Genomic DNA, 15,820 nt, shown 5'->3' on the forward strand with positions numbered 1-15,820 from the left:
TTGGAGAAGTTTGCTGTTCATGTATATTTCAGGTGAATATATTTAAATTTCGTTAATTTTGTAAAAGTATTTTTTTGAATTTTCGCCACATTAATTCGAATGCAGTATTTTGACATTATCCTACAATACTGTTTAATTGGAATAGGAGCACTTTTTCAAGTTACAATATTTTCAGTGAAATATGATGCAGGTCCATGATTTGGATTGTTTAGGGGCATATTACTCATACACATAATGAACAGAATAGGACCAGCCACTCTTCCCTGGAGAGCGCCTACAACAGTAGTGAAGTACTCTCAGTAGTACCTTCCACATAAATTCTACATTTTCTGTTTTCCAAAACGTCTGAAAGCCAGTGGAAGTTCCATTTCTGATACGTGGAACCACAGACCATTGTGTCATATTCTGTCTTGTCTTCTTTATTTGTCTGCCGAATTTCACGTCAAGTTGCTGGAGGACTTTCTGCGCTAACTGTTCCTAATTTAGAAGTGACAGACTACAAGGAAGCCAGCTAATCAATACCATCCATTGATAACTTCTGGGCTAGTTTTTTACCAATGAAAAATGGGATTTATCGTATTACTGTAACGCTCTCCCATGGCCGAAAAGAGGAGAATGCTAGGTGACGAGATTCGAGCTCCCGATTCGCATATAGCAAGTAGAAGGCCCTAATTAGATGGTAAGGTTAGGCTTGCCCTTCTGTTTTAGTGAAGTCCTGAATAGTTGCTGGATTACCGTCACAGAATCAAGCCTTCAGAAATCCTCATAACCAATATTCAGCAATTGCAAAGTCCAGGAAAGGTAGTGGCCAGACATGGTAAATTGGTAAAGACCGGGCTCTTAGTAAAACTAATTTTAAAATGCTAAAATAAAAAAAAAAGATATTTACTTATACCGGTTACTTTTCGTATTAAATAGCCAAGTTTTACATCAAATACTAACTCCTTAACTCTTGAAGATATATTTACTTGCTCAGTTTTTGCGTGGTTACAATGAGTTACGTGTCCATTCGGACGGTTTATGAGAGGATGGCATGACTGAAGTTTCAAATCACCATTTAAACAACAAACTTCTAATGACATTTCTAACTGCTAGTGCACGCAAAATGATGGGCACTAGTAAGCTGTTTCATTTCCATTTCCATTCAAACTCATGACGTGATGTTCAAGGTACGTGTGAAATTATTTAATGTTTTTGGATACTAAATTTAACATACTCTCTGAAGATAGAGAGCACGAAATGAACCATACCCAAACACATTATTTCCTGTTTAGTAATAAGACACGTGTCTTAGTATTTTATGCGATCAACTGTACATATATATTATATTATTTTAAGCAATAAATTTAATGATGGCTATCTAGTTTTGAAGGACGCTTTCAGTAAAGTTGTTTCATTTTTATGTTCAGTTTTATGCTATTTCTTTGGTATGTTAACAACGAAAGTGTGTTTGAACTGTGCAGTGTTCCTATTAACATTGAAAGTATGATGACATAACTTACATTGTTCTACTGGCATATTAACATTTAAAGTATGATGACATAACTTACATTGTTCTACTGGCATATTAACATTGAAAGTATGATGACATAACTTACATTGTTCTACTGGCATATTAACATTGAAAGTATGATGACATAACTTACATTGTTCTACTGGCATATTAACATTGAAAGTATAATGGCATAACTTACATTGTTCTACTGGCATATTAACATTGAAAGTATGATGACGAACTTACATTGTTCTACTGGCATATTAACATTGAAAGTATGATGACGAATCTCACATTGTTCCAATTGCATATTAACATAAAAGTACAATTAAACTTTACATATATTTCTCTACAAGTGGGTTTTCTCGACATCATTGATTAAACTTTACATTGTTTCATTGGTATATTAGTGTTAAAAGTGTGGTTTAGTTGATCATTTAATGAAAAGCACAACTATTGGTATAATCCGATTAGCTAATGAAACTTTTTCAGTATAGTTTTTTAAATAATTTAACTGTTTCACTGCAATTATTTTGTTAAATATATTATACAATGTCTTTGTCGTTGGCCATTGAATTACTTTTAATCTCTGGTCTACATTTCCACCTGTTTACACCATATATGAATTACTATGATAAAAGGCAACGTGTTTAATAACTTTAGTCCTGCTCTGCATTTAAAGTTGTATTTGTATTTGTATTACCAGGAATCCAACTCTGACTTCATTCAGATTTGGAATGACTATTTTATTAACGTATCACATGCTGATAACCACAGCTCTTTTTTTCATTAGTTAATCACAGTCGTTCCCTAATTATTTTGAATTATTCATATTTTGAAACACAAAACTACACAATGGGTTATCTATGTTCTGCTTACCACGGGTATAGAAATCCAAATTTTAGCGTCAGAAGCCATCGAGAGTAAGCTTTAGTGGAGCTTTCAATATACATTAACATTATTATAGTTTCTCTGGTGGTTTATGTGAAAACAAAACTCAAACAGCAATAACTTAGAAATAATTTGTGACGAGTCTGACACTGTATATGAAAAATGTACATGTTCGTGTAACAGACAATAATGTTTTTCTCCGTGTTTCCAATCACGAAAACAAATATTTCTCAGCAGATGTTCTTAAACAGACACACAAAAAAACACACAAGCGAGTTCGAATAAGTATTTATAAATATCGCCTCTGGTAGTATGGCTGGGAGCTTATTATACTAAAATTGAGATTCGATAACCGCGGTGGGCAGAACACAAATTACCCATTGTATAGCTTCGTGGTTCGTAACAAACAAGCACCACGCGTGATTACAGTTTTAATTTATATAAAATGTCCTCTACTAGTTAACAACGCTATCTTCAGCGGTACTATACTGCTACGTATTTTATCGATACTATACCCTAAAATAAAGTTAGATATTACTTTACTGCAACGTAATATTCAGTGATACTTCATTACAAAATAATGCTCACTGAATACTATACCGTAACATAAGGCTTTATGTCTTTTACTTCTTTAGTCTTTGAACAAACAAACAAAGACCATGTGAGATTAATTTTTTTATCTTATATGAAACGTCTCCTGCTAGTTAAAAGTAAACTGTCAACAAGAATGATTTCTCCATTTCATAAGTTTTCTCAAATGAACCATGCTTAAGATAAGCCAGCAACGACGTAATCACAAACAACTAAAGTTGTTATGTTTTTCGTTTGGATACTGTATGTTCTATCATTTAAAAGAGTTTATTTTTGCGTCTGAAATAGTATGACGTATAATCAAATACACCTATCTATATATCTTTCTATCTATCCATCCAGTTATATATATAATTGTATTTGTCTCTCCGTTTATGTATCTATCAGTTTGTCATCCATCTTAGGTAAACCCTTCACGATTAACAAAGAACTTACAAACTAATTCGTATGCTACTCATGTTGCTATACAGACTTAATTATATTGAAATAATGTTTGTCTGGCTTATTTGCTAGAAGGAAAATATTAACTATGTAAGATTAAATATAACTCTTCGGTTAAACTTGCTTAATTAATTTGGCACTGTTTAAACAAACGTTTTGTTTAAATAATATTCTATCAAGTAGGGGATATGTATTAAATTAATAAAATCTGAAAATTTAATATACATTTAAAATGTTTCAATTCATACATATGTTTACATAAAAGCATTTATATATCTATAACTCATTTTATTCCTCTCCAACAGGTGATGCTTGTAATCTGGCGTTAGGGATGGAGTCTGGTGATTTGCCAGATTCTTCTGTCACTTCAACGGTCAGTGATTCTACGCCATCTAGCGGAAGATTGAATAACGTGAATGGATCATGGTGTGTGACAAAATTAAACATCCTGTCAAAGTATGCTATTCTAACCATTGACTTAGGTTCGGATCACTTTGTCAGCGGCTTTTCTACGCAGGGTCCACCAGAATCTGTGTTTCCAAAGAACTATACCCACATTATTGGCTTTCTCCTTTCTCACAGTCGTGACAATGTAACTTGGACTGACTATAACAATGGACAAGTGGTCAGTGAAACATGTTCTTCCTGACTAATTTATATAGATTTCCCAGTGTAGATATTTAGTAGCTCGTTAGTTATATTTAACTTGGAAACTTTAATAGTTTTTGTTTTTTTTACAAATAACGAGAAAATAATAACGACATTACTTAAAATATGTTTATTATTATAATATATATATGTATATGTATATTTATTATATTTTTACGGAGTTAACTGCGAAACAAAAGTCACGATTATCGTTTAAAATAAGTTTCAAATTAGCAATATGAGTGATGTGCATTTGGTCATTGGTTACGATATCTGTTCATGTATGGCAGTAAGAATTAGTTGTTTGTTGTTAACCACAAAGCTACACAGGGGCTGTCTACGCTGTGCCCACTACGAGTAGTTGGGAAATGGTATAGAGAATTGATAGCTCTGGTTTTAGTATGTTAGAATCGTCGCCGTCGTGGATTGGTAGATCTTATCATTGGAAGATAAAACTAACTGCAGTAATAGGAATAAATGTTTCGGAAGTATATATTTTTTTATTTGTGCTTATCTTACTTATTAGGGTTTATCATTAATCTTCTTGAGGGGGAAATTAAAGAGTTCACGTTAGTGTCTAATCCAATCGCGAAAAGAGGTTTGCGTTGTTTTGATTCACTTTCAAGTCAGTTATGCGTTTATAATGGACAAACTTAGTATTCCAGAATGTGTTTAATCTCGACGTGTAAGTCAAGGGAAATTCATTTCAATTTCCACTTTGGTCAACGTGTGTTTTTAAGTTATACTAGTTTTGGAGAATTCCACTCCTCACCAGTAATACTGAGCACAAGTTAACCAAAAGTAGATAAGTTGGACGTATAACACAGTGAAAAGTATTCATTTTATAGGATTTTCTCGTGGTGAATACAAAGCACGTTCACAGCAACAGTACGCTTAATAGTTATGGTCTTCTTAGAGTAAGAACGATTTGAAATATCTGAACCATTCTTACTATATATGTAATAACATAGGCGTGTTCAAGATAAAAAATAATAGTCGTCTGTTACGAAATAAGAGAAAACATTGTTATGGAAGTAAAATGAAATATTTTTAAATGTTCGCATATACATTTGTCCCAAGTGTCAGAGCGGTATGTTCGAGGACTTACAACGCTAAAATTCGTGTTTCGATACTACTGACATGAACATCGCTTAAAAAAAAAAAAAACGCACATAAATTAAAATACATATATATTCGTTTAATCGTTTTCTTATTTAGTAAACTTGATTCTGATTCATTCAATCATGATTGCATATTAGTACCAAATTAAGATAAATCTTAACATTCACAAATGTCACTAATCCGAAGTTCTTGTTTATTAAAAATCTGTGGTAAGGCAAATGTGACGCTATGAAAAAAACTAAACATTTACACGTGTGGTAGTATCTATAGATCCAATTTCTTGGAGAATGGCCTAGCATGGCTTGGTGGTTAGGGCGTTCGACTCGTAATCTGAGGGTCGGGGACACGAATCATCGTCACACCAAACATGCTCGTCCTTTAAGCTGCGAGGCCCGGCATGGCCAGGTGGGTTAAGGCGTGCGACTCGTAATCTGAGGGTCGCGGGTTCGCATCCCGTCGCACCAAACATGCTCGCCCTTTCAGCCGTGGGGACGTTATAATGTGACGGTCAATCCCACTATTCGTTGGTAAAAGAGTAGCCCAAGAGTTGGCGGTGGGTGGTGATGACTAGCTGCCTTCCCTCTAGTCTTACACTGATAAATTACGGACGGCTAGCGCAGATAGCCCTCGAGTAGCTTTGCGCGAAATTCAAAAACAAACAAATCTTTAAGCTGCGAGGGCTTCATAATGTTACGGTTCGTTGGTAAAATAGTAGCCTATGAGTTTGTGGTAGGTGGTGGCGACTAGCTGTGTTCTTTCTAGTCTTACACGGCTGAATTAGGGACAACTTGGAAGTTAAGAATTTACTACATACAAAGGACACTTTCCCTGCATTTTTAACACAGATTTTGGGTTCACCACGTTTTGCAGTTTGCTCTTTCGCTTGTCCATATCATAAATGTTTACGTTGTTGGTAGCCGAAATTTTGATTCGTAACATTCATAAGTTATAAATTCATGTTGAAAATTCTCTATCTATGATATTACTTATATTAGCTAAGGAAGCAAAAACTGTGCAAAAGACAGCGATAAATAATGTTCCACATTCCTTTTTTTTGGTACTAAACACCGACTTACCTCATTACATACTCTGTCTCTATAAATTCAAAGCAAAAAAAAAATGTGCAAAAAAATGGAAACCGTGCTTATTTAGCATATTTTGATCCCTTCTCAAGAAAAAAAAATCCTGAGACAAACTAGCCCATGTACACTGTGGACATTATTCAGTTACCATACAAAAATTGTGATACCGGAACCAGCCAACAGTAGCTGAAAAATGCTAACACACGCATACATAATTTATCATCTTTATAGTGAGATAATTCTATGTTTTCTTTCATCATACATTCTGATAATCAAATTGTATAATACGTATATATATTTAGAGATAAGTTCTCGAAACTTGAATTTGTCCTACATTAAAAGCTATTCATGAAGATGTGACTGAACGAATTTGATTCATGCCAGTCAAGAAGCTTACAAGTTATTTTTTTCGCTTTAGTATTTCTTCACAGACAAAAACACTACCACCGATGATATTATGTATCACCATACTGGTCTCCAGGTGGAGCTGGCACGGTATGTGCGTCTTAGTGTCACATTACAACTGTCAGGCGGTGACACGGTTTGCTTAAGAATAGAGGTCTACGGTTGCACAATTGGTAAGAGGAAAATTTTTTGATTAATATTTACACTTTTAATAATGGATCCTCAAAAGAGTAAACACGATATTTTGAAAACGAAATTCAATGACTTTATTTACATAATAAATAAAAATGATTGCAATTTTTCCATAATAAAAACAACATATTCTACTTTGTTCTACAGGGATCATACCTTCGACTGATTTAGAAGCTGCAACAACACCAGAAGGTCAAATCCATGTCAAGTGGAACCTACCGTCCGTTGTCACTGTTCTTGACCCAGCTTCTACCCAGACGATTGTCAGTTACTTGCGACCCGAGACATACGTAACATATTACAATTCTGAAAACAGCTCCATGACCAGAAATATTTCATCCACCACTAGAGAAGTTTTGGCAGAGAATACGTTGTTGGGTGCAACGTACAACATATCCCTGATTTGTGTAATGAATGACATTAATATCTCATGTCGTTCCACAGAAATCACTGCTTGTAAGTTGTCTCTCAACGCGAACGTGTACGTAAACTAGATATTGTATTTTGTATGAACCCAAAAGAACGTTTATTGGCTGGAATATACAAAGTGAAAATAAGAAAGTTTCAACTAACTTAATTATACAACTTTTAGATGAAAGGTTGCGAATTTGAAACTAAAAGTTATGACACAAGAGTTATTGTATTTAAAACAGACGTAAACTGCTTTAATGGGGTCTAGATGCAATGATGTGAAAAAAAAAATAACATTTACATCATTAATTTGTTTGTATCTTTCAACGTAGATCTTCCTTGTAAAGAAGGATGGCTAAATTTCCAAAATCAGTGTTTCCAGTTAATCAAAACAACGACTTCTGCTGGACAAGCTGCAAATTCTTGTCTCGAAATAGACACGAATCTACAATTAGGAGAACTAGGGAATACGTCCAGTTATGAAGTACAGAGTTTTATCTTATCTGATATTATTAAAGACACCACAGAGAACTTCTGGTTGATTGATAATGATTGCGAAGTAGAAGAAGGTACAGGTAAACAATAATAATAAAACAATACTAAAGACAGATTCTAGTAGTAATTATACCTGTAATCAGTGTATTGTTAATATTATCCAATTTATAAAAAAATAAAATATGACCTCTTTAAAAAAAACTAAAAAAAACTTTTGACATAATAATTCAGTTATAATGTCGCTAATATTAGTATATTAGCTAGTCTAAGTCTCTTCACTCCAATACGTATGATAATAAAGATGAATTAACGTTCAGTTAGGTTTATCTCACTCTTTTTATTCTTGCCGTATTTGAAAATCATTTCATGAAATGGAAAAGAGTAATTGGCACCCGTCAGTTAATTGAAATGATTAGGAATTGGTTGATTCTGGTTAAGTGTTAGGCACATTTAAAACGTTTGGAAACATAAGTAACATTATATGTATTATAAATATGTTGTTCTGTCTTATTACACAAAAAATTAATGGTTAATATGTAACTACGACATACGGAAACAGAAACTAGTTTAAATGTACCACAAACATTTAAAGTTTGATGTTTAAGACATTAAAACCTGCAAAATAATGAGTTGGTATGTTGTTGATATTTAATATGTGTGGGTTTTATTCCAGAAACGTGTTGCAAGTTAGTGAAGAAACGAGAAAACCGAACTGAACTCGAATCAGTTACAACTTTCTGTAATAATACCTTTAGTCCTTCTATATGTGTTCGACAGAGCTCAGGTAGGTTGGTAAGACTCTTATTCAAATACTGTCTAATACTTTTATTTCGTATGCTAAATTCAATTTCTACTTCTGTATTTTGTAAATTATAACGTATGTGATTTTCGAAATAAAATTGTTTCAAAATTGTAATTATCTATGGGCATGAAAGTAGTAGCTGGAATTAATAAAAAGGAAAAATGGTGTTTCCAATCACATAATATGTCAAGTGCGATTTGTGACGACTTTGTATGTTAATATAGTTAATAGATAGCGTAGTAACTACAAGGATATTTTAATATTTCTAAAAATAAAAATTTAAATTGAGAGCATACATTGTTTAACTGGAAATTCTTTAGAAAAACACGATACTAAGTAAAAATAAGAATAAATGCAAAAATACGCGACTGTGTAGTGACGTCATAAAGTATCGTCTAAAGGTCTACCATTCTTTGTACAATGCAGGTAAAAAATCATTCCAAAAATGTTTTAACAATCCAGTAACGGAACTAAATAGAGCAATATATATATATATATATATTTGAAATAGTTTTCTCATATTCAGTTTGGCTAACCTACAACTTAGTTTCTTGGTACCGTTGGAAGCAGGTGTTGGAGCAGAAATAATAGTCACTACTGTGGAAGCTCTGAACAATAGCGCTGTACGAGTACAATGGTCTTACAGTGGTAATGGCTGGAAAACGAAAACCGTTCAAGCACATATTCAGGCCGAGGGCGCTAGTGAGGCAAAAACTTTATCTGTCAGTGCCGAGACAGATAATTTTGATATAGTGCAATTAAAACCAAAGACAAAATACACTCTAACGATATTTCCTTCCGAAAACGTAAGAGCCAGAGGACAAGGCATTCATTTTACCTTAAGTAAGTTTTTTTTTTTAATTATACTTGTGTTTTGGATTTAATTTTTCAGTATATTTTGAATCGTTATTTATTCGTGAAAGAAATAAAATAATATTAACTTTAGAATGTATAGGGTTGAGAATGTTATATTAAAACGATTTCGAATATACAACTCAGGTAGTCGTCGCTTAATAATCACAACTGATGTAAAGTTGTGGTAACACGGAATGTATCAGAACTATATTCTGATAGAAAACTGATCGTTTTTGGGAGAGGTATGTAGCAGTGTTTTGCGACGCACAATATTCAGGCATTTAGATTATATAATGACAATGACATATTTAAATTGGGAATACAGAATTCCTGAAACGGAAACACCTCTTATACCGAATGCTACTGGAAATCAAATCTATATGGATCAACACCCTGTAACAGCTCGTAACCCAACAGTAACAAGGAAAGTGCGGCGTCTTGTAACAGGTGAGAGTCCATGAAAACAAAGATCAGTGACAAAAACCGATCACGTGCCCAGAAAAGAATATGCAACATCGTTTGATCTGTATCTTAAAAAGTAAACAAGTCGCGTGTTCCCAAGTTTCTTCCATGATATATCTGTTAAACTGTTGCATACCTAAAGCAGCTAGAGAATGAAACAATTATTCATGGTATTTCACACGAAGGCACACCCTGAAAATCACCTATGATTTCAATATAATTGAGCGCTGGGAAACCTTCGGCTTCATGTAGTACATGGCTAACAGAAACATTGCAGTGAGGAGTATGTGTACTTTTAACATCACAGCCTTAGAGCAGGAATTTTTACGTCGCAAATAATGCTGCAGAGTTATTGTCAGGGTGCATCACTGTCAGACTGCGCATGACCGAACTTGGCGACATGGACTATAAAGACGCGTTGATGCTTAAAAATTGTTTTAATACGACGTAGTAAACTCTGTATTAATTTTGCCAACCATAAATGTTGTGCTTTTGTAGTGTTTAGAATGTTTCATATTGATAAAAATATTTCAAGTTTAAGTCATTCCCTTCACAATGATTTTGGTTACGTGCTCACAGAAGTTTCTAGAGTTTTAGAACATGTTGGACTTTTGACAAACTTATGTATTTTTAAAGAGCTTCACTGGAGCCCACGTCTCTTTCTCAGTTATAGATATATATACTATAATAGAACATATGCATAAATTGTCTTATGCTTAATGGCTATTTTGACTTTACAGCCACGTAAAGTCACGATATAGGATACATACATATGCAGGCGTTACGTGCGATTAGATTACTTGGACAAAGCATCACTCAAAACAAAGTTAGGGTTATTTATTGTTAGAAAACACGATCGTTTAATCGCCTTCTCCTTTCGGGAGTTAGTAAGTTGAAGTAGTTAATATCTGTAATGGAACAGCACGAGAATATAAATTCATCTGGTATTTTTGTTATAATTCTTTAACGTAACACTAATAACTTATGGGGAAAATAAAATCATGAAACACCAGAATGTGAATATGTATAGATTGAGCATTCAAATCACGCTTAATTTGTGTTGAGTTTCTAGTTGTTTTTACAATTAAATGAAAAATATTCATGACTGGGACGTTGCAAATGCGTCTTTAGAACTACAAATCAAAATATACCGCGTATAAAAATTTAAAGACCTACGAATTCTATGTAAGTGCTCTGTGTATTCATGTTATTTCTCAAATAAAGTTTGGTGATGTGATAAAAAGTTGAGAGAAAAAAATCGAAACAGAATAAAATGGATATTTACAAGTTTGGGAAAGCGTCACACTTGAATCTATATAAACTTGTTAAGTTATTTATTGTTACACTTTGAGAATTTTTTGTGTTATTTCATTGCACGCTACTTTATTTATGTATGATTCAAATAATAATAATAATTACATTTTTTATTTTATATTTTAGTACAGCATACCTCAGGCGCTTCAGTGGCTTACGGTGAGTGTTGAATTAATATAATTTTGTGTGAAAAGACCAGCCATCAATACCATAATCTACGCCCTCTAGTTTTAAGAACATTCAAGACATGTTTTGTTCGAGATTTAACTAGATTTATTTTAACGTCGTTTTCAGGTTGCTTTAACTACGTTAAATAATATATATATATATTATAGCAAACTATATTTTAAATATTTTAATTAGATGTGTGTTTTTCCAGAGAGTTCATGATGCGATATCTAGGCAGTTCGGACTTTTGTCGAATCTAGAAACTTCTTGCACTATATATAAATAAGAGTTCGATAAAAATAACAGAATCAATGAACTAAATATCGAAAAAGTGAATTTGTTTGTTTTTGAATTTCGTGCAAAGCTACGCAAGGGTTACCTGCGCTAACCGTCTCTACGTTAGCAGTGTAAGACTAGATGGAAGGTAGCTAGTAATCACCACCCATCGCCAACTCTTGAGCTACTCTTTTACCAACGAATAGTGGGATTGACCGTCACATTATATCGCCCCACGGCTGAAAGGGCGAGCGTGTTTAGTGTGACGGACATTCGACCCCGCGACCCCTTAACCACCTGGCTATGCCGGGCCTTGAAAAAGTGAGTTATTTAATTAACTTGGTATCGATTAACGTGAGAGAGGTGTGATAATTTCGAGCTAAGCAGCCAGGAAGTTTTTCAAGTAAGTTCTACAGAGTTAATATCACTATAGCAAACGTTAAAGAGCAAATAGATTAATTTATTGTCACTACGTGAACTTAATTTTGCTTTATTTTCTGAAGAACTAATCCAAAAGAGCCTGCCCTACAATAGAGTACCTTATAACAATAAACATAGGTTTTTCTCTCATTCAGGATTTAGCTGGTTCGTAGATATTTAGTAGACGCTTAGTAGTTGATACACAAAAAAGGTGCCGAATACAATCTACTATTAGAAATACATTTATTATCAGCATTTCAACAGTTTTAGCCATTCTTCCAAACTAACCATTCTACTCTCAGTGGCACAGCGGCAAGTCCCCACGCGTTATATATCACTAAAAATCTAGTTTCGATATCCGTAGTGACTACAGCATAGATAGCCCCTTGTGTAGTTTTGTGCTTGACAATAAACAAAGAAATCATGAGGTGACGTTATGAGTTAACCCTACGTCAATTTACACAGTACTGAATGAACCAAAATAATTCTGCTTTTAATCTCGTTCAGGGTATATTTTTAGAAGGTCATTTCCAGTGGGTCAGAAGTAAGTCTGAAGGACTATAACGCTAAAAACCAGGTTTCATTAGTCATGGTGGGCAGAGCACAGGTAGCCCATTGTGTAGTTTTATGCTTAACAAAAAGAAATAAACAAAATATTTTAGGGAAAAAGTTGATACTAGTTAGATTTACCATGAAAATATGAGAGCATAGCGTATGATCGGACTTTATTAGATGAAAAACTGTAACTGGTTAACCTGGCTGAGGCAAGCTGTGTTTAACAGTTAATCGATTAAGGTTAAACTATTTTATGTCAGTTAAATACATTGTACTTTGATATAGTAACTACAAGGATGTAATAATGAAGAATAGCAAAGTTTATAGGTAGGTAATTTTAGTTTTATAAACAGTTTTTTTTTGGCACATGAAATAAGTTTAGAAAATACCAGCTTAGATACAATTTCGTTGTGACTTTAGCATCAAACGGTAGAAGGTTCTTTTAACTTTTTCTTCGGACATTCTCATCGTAGTATAGTGAAAAGTGTGATAACACTTTCATAATACCCCATAATCCACCAAGAGAACGTTTTCTTAACTCTCTCTTTGCTTCATCTTAACGTAGTATAGTGCTAAGTGAGATAATTTCATAACACCCTATAATCTACCAATGGAACGTTCTTATGATTTGCTCTTCGCTTCATCTTAACGTATTATAGTGTAAAGTGAGATAATTTCATAACACCCTATAATATACCAATGGAACGTTCTTATGAGTTGCTCTTCGCTTCATCTTAACGTAGTATAGTGTCAAGCGAGATAATTTCATAACACCCTATAATCCACCAATGGAACGTTTTCTTAAATTGTTCTTCTGGTGATCTTAATGTAGTGTAGTGCCAAGTGTGATAAATTATGACTTTGTAAGCTACACTAGAAAAAGAGAGAAAGAAACACAGTTGCGATACAAAAATTTCATTTTTAAGGAATGGAAATCTTCGATTTGACTTTCTTGTTTAGATGGAGTGGTGAGTTTTCTAATATTAGTGAAACATATTGTATGTCAGTTTTTGAACACCTACACCTCTGTGAGAAAACATTCCTAAAGAAGCCAAATTTGTTATATTCCACAAGTGGTTCCTATCTGAGACTATTGTCCCCTCTCAATTCCAATATGACATCATCTGAACGAGACGAATTATTATTTCTCTCACATGTAAAAACTACCCTATTAGATATTTTTTCTACGATCTGCAATGTGTGTTTTGTTACTTTCATAAAACTACCGCACTGTATTCTTTTCTATATCGTTTTTCCTCATACTCGTACTCCAAGGGTCGCGGGTTCGCGCCCGAGTCGCCCTAAACATGCTCGCCCTCCCAGCCGTGGGGGCGTATAAGTGACGGTCAATCCCACTATTCGTTGGTAAAAGAGTAGCCCAAGAGTTGGCGGTGGGTGGTGATGACTAGCTGCCTTCCCTCTAGTCTTACACTGCTAAATTAGGGACGGCTAGCACAGATAGCCCTCGAGTAGCTTTGTGCGAAATTCCAAAAACAAACAATCATTATTTTGTTTATGTGCAAGGCTTGACAGTGAGTAATCTATATTGTGTCCACCGCGAAAAATGATCCCCAAATCTTAGTGTTTTAAGACATCAAGCCTACAGCTTAGTTAAAGGGAGACGTTTCAGTGTGTTGAATTATTTTGAATAATCTAGCCTATTGGTTTTCTCTCTCTGCATTTTTATACATTTTTCATTATTTTACCAAATATAACTTTATTTCTTTCTGTGTCAGTCTCTGTGGAATCAAGCGAGGCCAGAATTCGCGTCTAATTACCGCGAAGAAAGAAAAATGGCCTTATGAAATTTCAAATCGTGGGTGCATTGTAAGAGCGATAGTCAAATCCTACTATTCGGTCTGACAACAGTAACCAAAATCATCTTGGCGGTAGGTGGCGTTTAATAGCCACATTCAAAATTAGAAACGATTAACACAGATAGCCCTCGCATAGCATTGCGCAAAATCAAACACAAACGAGAAGTCTGTGCATACAGTGAATGGAACACATTTTTTTTCCACTTTTATCTTATTATACTTTACTTTCAATATACTTTTCTTTCTTAATAAAAATGCTAATTATTATTCCAGGTGCATTGCTAAGCCCTGTTCCTATAAAAGGTTATGTTATGTGGAAAGGAGCAATCAAGCTGAATTGGGATGAAGTTCTATTGAAGACCGTTGGTCAGACACAACGATCAGCTGACTCTTACCAAGTTTCCTGGTCGCACAACGTAGAAGATACTAACATACGAACCATACCTGATGTCTCTGGGACAGAATACATACTTTCACCAGTGGCCCTGAACACTGAATATTCATTCAGTCTACAATGTAAATTTGTTGATCAACTTTATCCTTGTGGAGACACTATTATAAAAACAGGCACGAGTAACTCTTTTTTTTTTTTACTAGTTTGTAAACTAAAAAGTAAAGAAAACGTTTTCTAAAGTTTACACCCAAAATTTTAATTATTTTGATTTTAGAAACGTAAATAGCTCTAAGGATACTGTGTAATGTGGATTCAAGGTTTTGTTTAAAAAACTAATATTTAAATAATAAAAATGTGGGGTTAGAAATTAAACGAAAATATATTTTATTTCTTATCTTAACAGAATTACCCGACAAAGTAGTGCAGAATTCTGATAACTATGTAATATACGAATTATTAACACCGGAAATGACGTGGGAAGAGGCTGAAGCTGCGTGTCAGAAACAAGGTGGTCACCTCACTAGCTTAAGGGATGAAGATGAGAGTAGAATTTTGTTGGAATTGTTTCCTTCTGAAGATGCAACATTGTGGACAGGTGGTAAACTCTCAAACACAGGTAGGAATCATGCGAATACTTTAAATCGCATAATGTGTTAGTTGTTTTGTATTTTTAATAGCTTAAATTTCGTCCCCCCCAGTGGCTCAGCGGTATGTCTGCGGACTTACAACGCTAAAAACCGCGTTTCGATACTCGTGGTGAACAGAGCACAGGTAACCTATTGTGTAGCTTTGTGCTTAATTCAAAACAACAAATCTTAAACTTTTAATATAACACGTGAAATTATGCATTTAAAGTTCATTGTGATTATCAAAGGTTAACTACATAATTCACCAAGATAAAAAACAGCAATTTTTTTATACTTTATAATTCAAAGTCAAATATCAACCTATTTATATCAAGTGTACTTTTTTTTTTTTTGGGGG

At 34.0% G+C, this 15,820-nt stretch overlaps 1 protein-coding gene across 2 annotated transcripts in view; it reads left to right on the top strand.

Moving 5' to 3' along the window:
• The window catches only part of LOC143245075 (uncharacterized), a 93,968-nt gene that overhangs the window by 42,837 nt on the left and 35,311 nt on the right, over positions 1–15,820 (top strand). The window contains exons 4-12 of one of the 2 annotated variants that reach the window (XM_076490898.1): positions 3,724–4,043; positions 6,689–6,848; positions 7,015–7,323; positions 7,611–7,853; positions 8,447–8,557; positions 9,146–9,418; positions 11,333–11,365; positions 14,716–15,009; positions 15,240–15,452. In XM_076490898.1, the coding sequence (XP_076347013.1) occupies positions 3,724–4,043; positions 6,689–6,848; positions 7,015–7,323; positions 7,611–7,853; positions 8,447–8,557; positions 9,146–9,418; positions 11,333–11,365; positions 14,716–15,009; positions 15,240–15,452 (1,956 nt within the window). The remainder of the gene's footprint in view (positions 1–3,723; positions 4,044–6,688; positions 6,849–7,014; positions 7,324–7,610; positions 7,854–8,446; positions 8,558–9,145; positions 9,419–11,332; positions 11,366–14,715; positions 15,010–15,239; positions 15,453–15,820) is intronic. The other variant, XM_076490899.1, reaches the window with a different exon arrangement.

The sequence above is a fragment of the Tachypleus tridentatus genome, chromosome 2 (assembly GCF_004210375.1).
Source record: "Tachypleus tridentatus isolate NWPU-2018 chromosome 2, ASM421037v1, whole genome shotgun sequence".
Taxonomy (NCBI): domain Eukaryota; kingdom Metazoa; phylum Arthropoda; class Merostomata; order Xiphosura; family Limulidae; genus Tachypleus; species Tachypleus tridentatus.